This window comes from Pseudochaenichthys georgianus, chromosome 6, assembly GCF_902827115.2.
Source record: "Pseudochaenichthys georgianus chromosome 6, fPseGeo1.2, whole genome shotgun sequence".
Taxonomy (NCBI): Eukaryota; Metazoa; Chordata; class Actinopteri; order Perciformes; family Channichthyidae; genus Pseudochaenichthys; species Pseudochaenichthys georgianus.
In genome coordinates, this window is record NC_047508.1 from 26177179 (window position 1) to 26189678 (window position 12500).

The 12500-nt window shown below is 42.0% G+C and overlaps 1 protein-coding gene across 1 annotated transcript in view; it reads right to left on the bottom strand.

The window, feature by feature from the left end:
- hgfb (hepatocyte growth factor b) overlaps nt 1-12500 on the bottom strand; it is an 18667-nt gene that overhangs the window by 969 nt on the left and 5198 nt on the right. The window contains exons 6-18 of the mRNA XM_034084277.2: nt 11650-11770; nt 10427-10545; nt 8467-8632; nt 8246-8379; nt 5903-5990; nt 4551-4681; nt 3718-3747; nt 3081-3186; nt 2467-2541; nt 2099-2248; nt 1890-1996; nt 1279-1421; nt 1-742 (exon numbers count right to left, since the gene is read on the bottom strand). The exon at nt 1-742 is cut by the window's left edge and continues 969 nt beyond it. Coding sequence (XP_033940168.1) covers nt 563-742; nt 1279-1421; nt 1890-1996; nt 2099-2248; nt 2467-2541; nt 3081-3186; nt 3718-3747; nt 4551-4681; nt 5903-5990; nt 8246-8379; nt 8467-8632; nt 10427-10545; nt 11650-11770 — 1550 coding nt within the window. The 3' untranslated portion in view covers nt 1-562. The remainder of the gene's footprint in view (nt 743-1278; nt 1422-1889; nt 1997-2098; nt 2249-2466; nt 2542-3080; nt 3187-3717; nt 3748-4550; nt 4682-5902; nt 5991-8245; nt 8380-8466; nt 8633-10426; nt 10546-11649; nt 11771-12500) is intronic.

A 12500-nucleotide genomic window follows, 5' to 3' on the forward strand; every position in this document is an offset into this window, starting at 1 on the left:
TACCTCAACATTATTCCTCTTGTCATAGATCTATAAGACCCAAATAACCTTTAGAGTGTCACAAATACACTCATTAAAAATACTATGTACAGTGAGGGCCACTTTATCTAAGCCCCCTGGAGATACATGAAGCTTGACAAGAGTGCCCTTAACATTGCCCTACCACTGGGTTGTTTTCTAAGTGGCCCATTGATGTACTCTTCAAAAGGAGCTGCTGAACCACTGCACTTTGGTGTTTTAACATTCAAGTAATGCCAGGACTCAAGAGTATTACCACAGACACACACCACTCTGGTGGCCGTGCTTGCAAAGAAAAAAACCTTCACAAATGTAGGGAACTAAATGTTTGCTCCCAACTCAATCAAATAACCAGTAAGTCAGCATCTGTTTATGATGTATTTAAATCACAGTGTTTCCCCATGCATTTAACGGTGCTCAGATCAGGTTCTCAAGGATCTATGGGCCATGGACAACATAGAAACCAGGTGTCCTGAGAGCACAGCTGTATTTACAGAAGTAGAAGCTCTACGTTTGATTTAGTCCCCTGGTTCTGTTTCCTTCTCTACTGAGTCTCAGGGTTAGGGTAATGTTTGAACACCTTGTAGATCCACTGTGTGTAGAAGGGCACATTGATGAAGATGCCAGGCTGGTTTGCCCGAGCGCAGCCTCTGCCATGGACGCTCACTCCAACAATAACCCTGATCTCACCGTCCTGACACACAAGAGGGCCGCCGTAATCCCTCTGTAGAAGAAGAAATAGTTAACACATTTCCCTACATCGCTGGTTGAGAAATGGTTATCATCACAGTTTACATTTAAGACAGGGTTAAATGGAAGCACAATGCATTCTAAGCTCTCAGTGCCTTGCAGCACCACCAGTGTTAGTGAACACGGACAGCTCGCCTCTCAAGCTATAAACCACAGAACTAAGGCTTTGATCGCTGATGAAATTTAGTGCAACACACTACAGCTGCTCTATTTACAACTAACTGAATACAAAGCTCAAGGATTCAAAGAACGTTTGAGATGTGGATCAAACTCAGCTCTAAAAGCTTTGTGTTCAACCAAGTCACTAATACACTCATACATTCACACTGAACACTGTTACTTTACCCAAAAAGTATCAAGGCTGCCTGGTAGTTCTTACCAACAAGGCTTGAAAATATTATACAAATATATACTGTCAGATTCTCTTTTTGATCACAGAAACAATTTGGCATCATGTTTAAATTGTTTAACACCTCACTGGGAAAAACAATGTGACAAATGACAGTTTACCTCACACACTCCCTCATTCCTCCTGCCTCCTGCACAGATCTTGGTGTTGGTGATGTGAAGGTTCCCTCTGTGCATCTCTCTGCACCTCACATTACTGACAATGGGCAGGTCAACAGCTTTCAGCACGTCATCATGGCCAGTGCCTGAAAGAGTTAAAAGTTTCACTTTATTGCCTCTGTTGTTTTGCAGCTTATGCAACAGACGTGCCAACATTTTATAGTAGACATTGTATATTTTGGCATGATCCAAATACGTATTATATAGTGGTGTATCATATTTAGCATGCTTCTTTTTTTCAAGAGCATTGGGGAAGTCTCAATGGTTTATACAGAAATCATGGCACATTTGAACTTTTATTAAAAATATAAATCATCTCTGATCTGCCTATGAAGCCACCCAGCAAGCAGCCCTAACCCAGAGTTGAGAAAAAAAATGGCCTGAGCTATACAGGCAATAACCAAATATTTAAGAGAGGACTGTGTTACTTACAATATACTTTTTCACCTCTGCAGAATATACTGAATATTCCAGGACTGCTGCAGGAGAAATGCAATAAAATGCAATGTATTGCAAACCTGAGTAAAACCAACAGCTGTAGCGAAAATCAGTACCTTTTGTTTCGCCCCATCCATACATTTTACATATTTTTCCTTCTGGGATGGAGCACCCAGCCACGGGTAGCTGAAGTGTATGCACATTGTCTGCAGGAAGGGCAGGCCTGGAAGTTTTTCAAATACAGAAAGAACAAGGCATGATCAACATCAAACACTAAAAGATATATCAGTATATTTTTGGGAATTATTTTACGAGGTATACTTACTTGGACAGCCTTATGAGGGCTAAACTGGAGCCCTCAGGACCACATATCACATGAGCTATGCTCACTTCCTGTCTCCTGGACCAGTCTGGAGCACCATCTTGAAGATCTGAGACTCCCAGCCACACCCGATATTCACTGAGGTCTGGAACACTGAAGAAAGAGCTAAAACTCAATAAAATATTCCACTTTTATTGCTCTCTACAAACTCCAGTCTAAGCGGAACAGACACTAGCAAATGAAGACAGTTAGATACTTATGCTTGAATCAGTGGAAACACATAGGAGCAGAAAATAAACTGCACCGACAGTTCAAGGTTTAGGCAGAAAGAAAGAAATGACTTAAACAGACAGTGAGTGCATTGAAGTTACCATGAGGAGAAGCAATGTCTGTCAGTGAGTACCCATTCCTCTCGTATTAATGAACCCCCACACCAGTGCTGCGACCTGAAAAGAGCACATATCACAACTTAAAATCAAATAAAGCTGTGAAACACTGCACACAAACCAATACAATATATTTGTATTCCTGCAGTAGTTTCGCTCCAGTATCAAACTTTAAAGGGGAATAGTGCAAGACCAACAGTGTGTACAGTTATGTAAGCAGTGTAAACAGCATTTAATAGAGATGTGACTTGACGGACTCTTTCCTTTCATTGTCTGGAAAAAAGAAGATTGAAAAAATAAATTGTGGGCTTTCAATTAAAAATCTCCCTTTACAACAGGTAGTTGTCTTCTTCTATTCAAATGTATTCTCGATCTATGAACCTTCTGACTGAATACACATGTGTGGCATCAATGCTACTACTGTATCTTATACTACTGTAAAAGGTGCATCTGTAATAGCATATGAACCCTCCACCGCAAAGAAAAGAGAAAAAGAAGAAACATTTGTTTTGAATTCAAAAGTGGTCTAAGCAGCACGGCCTACTGTTCTTCTTCAGTGGTAGAGAACAATGTGAAGAATATTAAACGCAGCGGCGTACCCTCTCTGTATGCTGACCATCCAGCTGCCGTCTGATATGCCCACCGGACCTCCTCCCACGATCCTGGTTGTTTTATGGACAAAACACCCCACAGAGGATAGCTCACCTGGAAAGAAAGACACACACACAGACATCTTTTGATATACCAAATGTCATATAAAATGCATCTAATTGATATCATAAGTATGCATTTGCAGGCAGAGACATACTGTAGTTAATGACATAATATTTACACAGTTGCAATACAAAAGGTGCTTCAGCTGCTTAATGATCCGCTATAATCATCATTAGTATATATAAAACATAATCATCAATTCTTGTAAGGTCATCAATTAAGGTAATTATTGAATATGCGCATACGACACATGGGTGTCATTTGAGCTCCATATAAAGAGATCGAGTGTTTATTCTCTGTTCTTGAGATATTATGTGAAGAAAATGAAGTCCAACACAAACACACACACACGACTTATACAGATACATGGAAACAGATGCCAGCATGACAACATAATGTCCTGCATTATGTGCTATAATAGCTGGACATAAAAAGGACTAAATGATGTCTTTCCTTGGAGGCTGTCATGTACAGATCAGCAGCTGAGCCACTCGACACAGACAGACACAAATAAACACTCACCCAGTGGAATGGTGTTCTGCGAAGCATCACCTGCAGGAAGAAGTCGAGACAAAGGAGGGATCAGGGAATATTTCCAGATACAAGATAAGGAGAAACCTTAAAAGAGGTGCACATGTCATACTGGCCACTAGGGTTTGTCACGACTATTCTTTTTTTTATCAGAAAGGCTTTGATTGAATGTGACAATTCTAAAAGGACCATAAGACAGTTAGTATATGTTTGCATATACTGCCCTATAGATTATACATTCTAAAATGCAATTATCGTATTTTGTGAAAGTAAACATCAATGTTACACTTATTTGTTAACATTATCACACACACACACACACACACACACACACACACACACACACACACACACACACACACACACACACACACACACACACACACACACACACACACACACACACACACAGTCATGATGCCGCTTGCTCTTCGTCCATGTGGAAAAAGTTAGGGGAAACCCTCCCATATCTTTCTGATTATGAGATGTGAATTGTCTCTGACACACACTGACCTGCAAGTGTAGACATATCTACACACTGCAAATAAAGGGTGTGTGTGTGTGTGTGTGTGTGTGTGTGTGTGTGTGTGTGTGTGTGTGTGTGTGTGTGTGTGTGTGTGTGTGTGTGTGTGTGTGTGTGTGTGTGTGTGTGTGTGTGTGTTTGGCACATACAACCAGATAGAGCGAAAACACATCCAAGCTATATGCGTCTTGGACCAAGATGAATTAAAAACTTTCAATTTCACAGTCTCAGATTGTTTACCAGTACCATAGTGTTTCCTTGTGTCATTGTGTGAAGCTTGCATGTACACTTGTGCACTTACATGGCTTTACATTGCAGTAGTCCCAGGGAATGGCAGAGTTGTTGGTGTAACACCAGGGGCCATGTTTGTCTTTATCAGGGTTCCTGCAGTAGTTTCCCTCCAGACCAGCCGTCAGCATGCCCCTCTCACCACTGGACACACAGATAAAGATACAATAACGTATGTTTCATCAACACTCAGTAAGCCCAAAACATAATTATAAATACATAAGGATTAGTTTTGCTCTCTTTGAGGATTTAATCCAGCGGTTGATTAAAGTAAAAAGGATTTGCTGGTGATTTATCACCATTAGTAAAAGCTGAACACATTTTGCCAGATATTATCTGGACAGTCAAACTAAACAGCTGTGTGGACTCTGTCCCTCTGGACATGATAGGGAGGTGATTTGCAAGGGATTACTCACTGGGACAGTATGCACCCACTTATACTCACATATCGTATACTTGCTCATGCAGATTTATCCCACTTTTGGGTATTCTCGTCATTGTTTAAAAAAAAAAATATTTTCCCACTTTGAATTTCTTGAATGCTACATTTAAGAATGGTAAAGGAGAATGGAAACATATTTGAGTACCAAATCACAGCGATCAAGAGTGCGCTGTGTTCCTCGCAGCTAGCTCAACTGCCAGCTCTCACTGTTACTCCTTAACCCTGACCTTAGACCCCTGGGCAGGAGCCAAGCCATGGAGCTGATCGGCTTTTGAAGTGTTCCTGCAGAGGAGGGCTTTGGGGTCAAGGGTTAGAAGTGAAGTGTATATCCCCCAGCTAAATTATCACTTGGATTCCTGCTGAGTTAGGTCATCTTCAGGGGAACACTTCTCCAACCTCTCTAGCCATTAGGAGATGCTGCAGAGGCTAGTCACAGCACCCGCAGGAGCCGTTTTCTCCTCCGAGAAAAAGAGGCCTGACTTGATCCGCTAACAACAATAAGCCGTAACTAGAGGTCAATAATAGGGCGCTCCCTTGCTTTAACCACCGCGTCTCAGGTTCGCACACATGGTTCTCGATAACACAGACCCATTTTGCTGCACGCTGATGATTTCATGCATAAACTTGTTTCACAAAGATTTCATTTTTCAATAATGTCTGCTCTTTAACCATGGATATAGTAATTGTTCTGCTCGTAAAAACAGTGATTACTCCGATCCCATTTATCTTTAAAAAAAACCTATACCATATCACTCTCTCTGAAGGGTTACATGTACAGTACTACAGCTGTGGGACATCTTGATATCTTCTTTAGGAAGAGGAGCTCGTCTCAGTTTATTGAAGGTGAAGGTATGTTTATTACATCATAGACGGAGTTTGGAAAAGTTATTAGGTAAGAAAGAAGCAGGGTCCAATGGGCTGACCTGTTGACTCTCCAGGGAGTACAGGGCAGGTTTGATCTAGTCCTCGACTGTTCTTCCTGGTAATTCTCTCCAAAACCTTCATAGCAGTCTGTATTTGGACACAAAGAAGACATTAAATGAGACACTTTGTGTATGTAAAAATACAATAAAAACAAAAATCACAATAGGCAGTATTCTGCAGTACTTCTATAAACCTATAAACTATGTTGTTTGTGCAGTATTTAGCCGCTTTCACACCAAGTACTTGCCGTACTTAGTTCCCAGCACTTAGTACCCCCATGGAACTAAGAGCCGATCACGTTCACACCGGATTAAATTCCCTGAGGGAAGATCACGCAAATGAAGCCTCTGACGTCACTTCTTCTTCTTCTGCTTTGGGTTTACTGGCAGGCCGCAAACAACTTCACGGCGTATAGAGTGGCGAAGTCACGCCCATCTACTTCCGCCCCATGGGACCTTATTTCTGAAAAATTATGTATTGAAGTCAATGGAGAGAGAAAGATTATCTTTCGATCCCGTTTGAATTGTGCCACGAATTACACATATGATGTTTGTCAATCTTAAAAAAATCATTTCCATATCGAAAAAGTCACAGTTTGTCTTAAAACTGTTGAAATATAAGACTATGAAAAATACGCAACTAGAAAGACTACAAATCCCAGAGTGATTTTAGAGTGAATTTAGCTAGCTGACATTAACGTTACACATTACACTCGTGTTACTCACCAAAACCTTGTAAAGCCGGTCCCGCATGCTGGCTCTTACGGAACCGACTAACTCCCCTTTTGTGTACAGTTCTCAACATGGCCAGACTTGTAGTGATTTTCACCTCTTTTAATACTTTTCACTTCATTCTGAAAGAAAGAGGTGAAATGTGCTAACGTGACGGCCATCTTGGTGTTGGTGACGTGTATGCAAGACCAAAGTTGTAGTTCATTGAGCGCTTCACACAAACAAATGTGTTACTTCACAGTTTTACGGCACATTTAAAATTTTTTGACTTGCAAAATTATCTTTTAAATTGACAAACATCATATGTGCAATTCGTTGCACAATTCAAACGGGATCGAAGGATAATCTTTCTCTCTCCATTGACTTCAATTCATGATTTTTCCAAAATAAGGTCCCATGGAGGTCCCCCGGAGAGGGAGGGACTTCGCCACTCTATACTGCTACCCAAAGTCCCCGGCCGGAAGTCCCCGGAGTTGGGGACTGGCTTCAGTAGAAGCTGCTGGGACTCCCAGCAGCTTCTACTGAAGCCTTCCGAGTAAATCGCCAGAACACCGACACCTCCTCATCACTCGACCGCTCCAATGTTTTTTTTTGTGTTTCCATAACTTATTCTCTCTCTGTTGGTGCACAGGGCTTATACTAATGCTAATGATGCTAATGCCAGCAAATACAATGGCGGCTTCAAAAAACGTTTCCGAGTTTTACGGGGCGTGGTTTGCAATTCACCCAGCCAATCAGAAATGTGAACTTTTTTCTCCCCAGGAAAGTACCTGCTCTCTAGCAGGGACTAAAAAGGGGGTACAAGTTCTCATGAACTAAGTTCTCTTTTTGGTGTGAACGCAAAATCCCAGGAACTATCGGAACTAAACGGGAAAAGTATGGGGAAAAGTATTCCGGTGTGAAAGCGCCTTTTGCCATACAGCATTGTTGAACAACACACTTTTAGGAAAAAAACTAGGCAATTAAATGCAGAAAAATAAAAACATCCCTCAGATTCTAAGCTAGTATTGGATCTACATTATATTGAGCTGGGAATACAAAGAAGTTGCCCACAATCATGCCCTAAGACCCAGGTCATAAATAAGGGTTTGAAGCTATTTCTAACTGTTAAACTCATTCCTACTGTATATGAGAACATATTCAACCCTCAAGGGTGGACCACAATCCAACCTCAGAAGGGGTTTATAGTCCCAATGCAAGGCGACTTATTTTCAAAGACATGTTCCTAAGATCTCTTGGGAAATTTAAATGTGTGTACTCAGCCATAGATCTAAATCTTTGACTTGAATATCTCTTGCTACCCCAGAAAAACTCCCATCCAGCACTAATCCTTCCACTCCATCTTTCACTGTCCGGGGAGACCTGACGATCGTGAGCTGCTGTCAGAGTTTGTTATGTGAGGTGAGGTGGTCAGCTCTTCCCACAGTCCTTTAGGGCTAAAGTGCTCCGGGGACGGAGAATACGTGGTTACAAACCAATATGTGTGGTAGCTGGGTCTCCTGTGCACTCATCCACCAAATATGAAGATATAGAAATGTTCTCTGGTTGGGATGTAAAATAAGCTATCTCCTTGCTGTTTTGGGCATCAAATAAAGCTGTAGAGTCTCTCACCGCTGCCAGGCTTGTTTCGGGTGCCGCACTGAGGGATGTTGGTGCAGAACATGGTGCGGACTCTTGGGTCCGTAGTGAAGCACCATGGGAATTCTCGGCCATCTGGATTCCGGCAGTAGTTTTCTCTCAAGTCCCTGGTAAACACAGAGAAAGTCATGCTGTAATCTGCTCGGATATGAATGAATGCAGGTGGGTGAGTGAGTGGATGGTGTCTGACTCACTTGCAGGGGTAGGCTTGAGGTATGAATGTGTGGTTATGGGGATACTGAGAGTCCCAGCGTTGGCAGATGAGTCCAGTTGGCAACACGTCTACCGTCCCCCTGTAACCCTCTCCTCTGCCCTGGTAACACTCGGTTGTTTCCACCACGTCACTTGTAGGAGTTGTTTCTGGGAGCAAACATATAAATACAATGAGGGGTGGGTGATTTTGGTCAAGGTAATACATTCTAACACATAGCTTGTGTGGATACCCAGTTAAAGGAAAGGTCTTAAAAAACAACCAAAGCTTGTAGAAGTTTTATAGGGTAATACATTATAGTTATTATAGTAGTTAAGACTTGAAAGCTTGTTGTTTATTGGTGAAACATGCAAGGGATTTCAACATCACCCAAAAAACAAACATGTGCATGCCATGACACTCTTTCGCAAAACACATTCAAAAACAGTCGTTAAATTCCATGTAAGCACACTTCAAGTTTCTCACCATGTATCTGGTTATTTTCATGTTGTTGTAGTAGTTATCTAAACAGCCTACATTTCTTTTCCACCTGCTTTCCACAGAACATCAAATGTTTCCAGTTTAGAAAACACACTATATAATGAGGCTGAAATGACCAAAAATTGCAAGAACAAGGCATGAAATCTTATCTGCCCTACTTTTTTTAAGGGCTGCTCATTACGCACGAGTTGCAAGGGTTCATTAGCCCGAACGTTGTGCGTGGTTGTAAACAAAAATCTGTAAAGTGGCTCATATTCAAGACTCTAAAAAAAGGCATTTTGTGTCCACACAATCACAATGTGTCTAAAAATAGATATGCACTAGTTGTGACAGTAAACAAAATAGCCGGCCTTGACACAAGAACACTTTGTCTCTCTCCTCTCTGCTCTCGCTGCCTTGTTTTGATTAAGACCAACTGGGTCGTAAACTTGGTCTGTTCCCAACAAACCCCCATATCAGAGAAAGAGAGAGACAGAGAGAGGTGGAGGGATCGAGGAGGGGGACATACTATTTAGAGAGGGAAAGAAGGGGGGAATAGTGAATCACTGGGTCCACATGGAGGAGTGCCATCTAGTAAACATTGTGCCAGGACTGCTGATGATTCTTGCAGAAAAACAGACCAGTCCCAGACCCAAGAGAAAGAAGCTGAGCCCAACAATAACACCAATGCTTTGCTCTCTTTGTTTTGTGTTCTTGAGGTTTTCTCAGCCACTCGTCACTGATTATAGGTCACCAAAGAGCATGTGGTATCTGCTGATGTGCTACATTGCATTGACACCCAGAATAAGAAGCCAGATATGACACATACACCTTGCTCTTACGCATCAATCACACTGCTTTCCCTAAGTGTATAAGGTATAATGAAAGCGATCTGCTTGTAGTGTGTGTGTGACCCTGGTGTTGTGTCTGCGTGTGTAACAGGAGGTTAATGTGAAGCAGTAACTGAGCAGAGCAGTTTGACCAACGCACATAAGAGCTGGCATAGAACAATAAACAGCAGTCCAGTGGTGCAGGGGAAAAATAAACACTTTGGCTATTAGAGAAGACATAACAGAGAGCCAAACTAAAGAGGGGAACTGTGTGTGTGTGTGTGTGTGTGTGTGTGTGTGTGTGTGTGTGTGTGTGTGTGTGGGTGTGTGTGTGTGTGTGTGTGTGTGTGTGTGTGTGTGTGTGTGTGTGTGTGTGTGTGTGTGTGTGTGTGTGTGTGTGTGTGTGTGTGTGTGTGTGTGTGTGTGTGTGTGTGTGTGTGTGTGTGTGTGTGTGTGTTTTCCTTAGTATCAGCAAGTGAGTGGGAGAGGAGTGGTCAAATGAAAGGTACAGGAAGTTGTAAATACTGGTGCCGTCAGTCACACTTCGTGGGCCTGTAAAAAACACAAACACACCCACGCACAGACATACATAGACTTCTACTTAACATGCGTGACATCTTAACCACGCACAAACAAACACAAATGCATGCCTACCACAAACTTTGATGTTGCAGTACTCCCAGGGTGTGTTTGGATCTGTGGTAAAGCACCAGGGTCTGTGGCGTCCGTCTGGGTTCCTACAGTAGTTATCATCCAGGCCCTTGTCAGGGTATCTAATGCAAAACATGCAGGAACAAATGATTATGTATAGACAATAGCGATATAAGAGTGAAACCCATAGAATAAAACAACCATCAAACTGTTACTTGGCCCACAAATCTCTGACTTGAAGTTCAGTATGTGTCACGTTTCTCAAAGCCCAGAGGTGCCTGAAAGGGAAATCATATTTCCTTTTTCCTTCTCAATTCTTGGGAGAATAGAATAGAAGTGGTGAGATAATTCACAAAAGTGTTGCACGCAACGGAAGCATTAATAGCTGGAACGGTGAGAGGACTCCATCTGTAAATCTGTTCTGAGCTCAGGGGATAGTTAAAGATAATAGGTTGCACCAGTACAGGTGTTCTACAGTAATTCATCTCACAGTCCCACATCCCTTCAGCCTTCAGGCCTCCAGCCTCCAGGCATGCTGTATCAGACTATGGGACCCACTCATTATGTGAGTGCTATGAGCAGTCTGGGACCGGGTTTACACAAACACTGGGATGATTAAGGATGTGTTAACGAGTCCACACTTATCCAGACCACCTGCCATGTGACTCTCTCCCGACACAGAAAGCAGACACGCCTAGACAACCAAGGACAGTAAGGAATACTAATACAGCCGGAAACCTGGTGATCCCTAAGATATGTATAATACCGTATCATTATTATTACTGCTAGACACAAGTCTGTTTTCAAATCTTTTAAAAGTTTCAACTAATTTGGGCCAATAAAGTGGGAGTCAAGAGTTTTTCCAGATCATTGCTGCTAAAAACACAAAATTACACGCCGTATTCTGCTGGCATTCATTCAGAGAAAGGCACACTGGCTGACTGTAAATCACTATTATTCTTAAATGATTGCGTGAAATTATTACTACATAAAGTATTCTCATGCGTTGTGCATTTAAATTATGTGTATCCATGTGGGTGGGCTTAAGCTTGATGGAGCATGTACAATTTAGTGTAATGCTGAGTGATACTGTGTGTGTGTGTGTGTGTGTGTGTGTGTGTGTGTGTGTGTGTGTGTGTGTGTGTGTGTGTGTGTGTGTGTGTGTGTGTGTGTGTGTGTGTGTGTGTGTGTGTGTGTGTGTGTGTGTGTGTGTGTGTGTGTGTTACCTCTTGGGGTGGTGCAGGTGTTTGTGCGGATCATCCAGGTCCCAGCGCTGGCATTCCTTTCCACTCTCTGTGTGGTCCATGGGTCCTCTGTAATCTTCCCCATTACAGTGAATACATTCAACTACACACACACACACACACACACACACACACACACACACACACACACACACACACACACACACACACACACACACACACACACACACACACACACACACACGAACACATCCACAAAGACATAGAGCAACAGCTTAGAGAAATACAGAATCAAACTACTAAAAATGCACTTAAAAAGAGCCTTAGATAAATAAATCATGATACTGTTGGTTGTAACGCAGTGGGACAAAGCAATAAACTCAGAAAAGGGAATACAGTTAAATATTTCATAAATCTACCTTAAGTTCACACATGTACACTTGTGTTTGGATGCACATAATAGTGTCACACTAATGATGCCCATTATCTCTTTGATGTCTAGAAGGCACCGTGTTTTGCATGGTGACTAGGACTCACCATCTAGTGTAAACAACAGAGTGCATGCAGATTAGAAACAGATGTTTATGAGTCCACTGCTATCATGACCGAGCACACTTACTTCAACTGACTGCATGCGTATGTTTGTTTGTGCACGCCATGTTTTGTGTGTATGTTTCCTATTATGACCAGCTAATTTCTGGAGAAACATTTCATGTCATTTTCTTCAGAATTAACAAAGGCTATATTTCAAGATAAAAACGAATTATCTTGGTCTGTTCAACTTCTGATAAAGTAGCAGGACACCATATGTGAGCAGGAAGAATTCCCACACTCTTATCGAGTCTCGGTCTGGTTCCTTATTAAGGTGATCC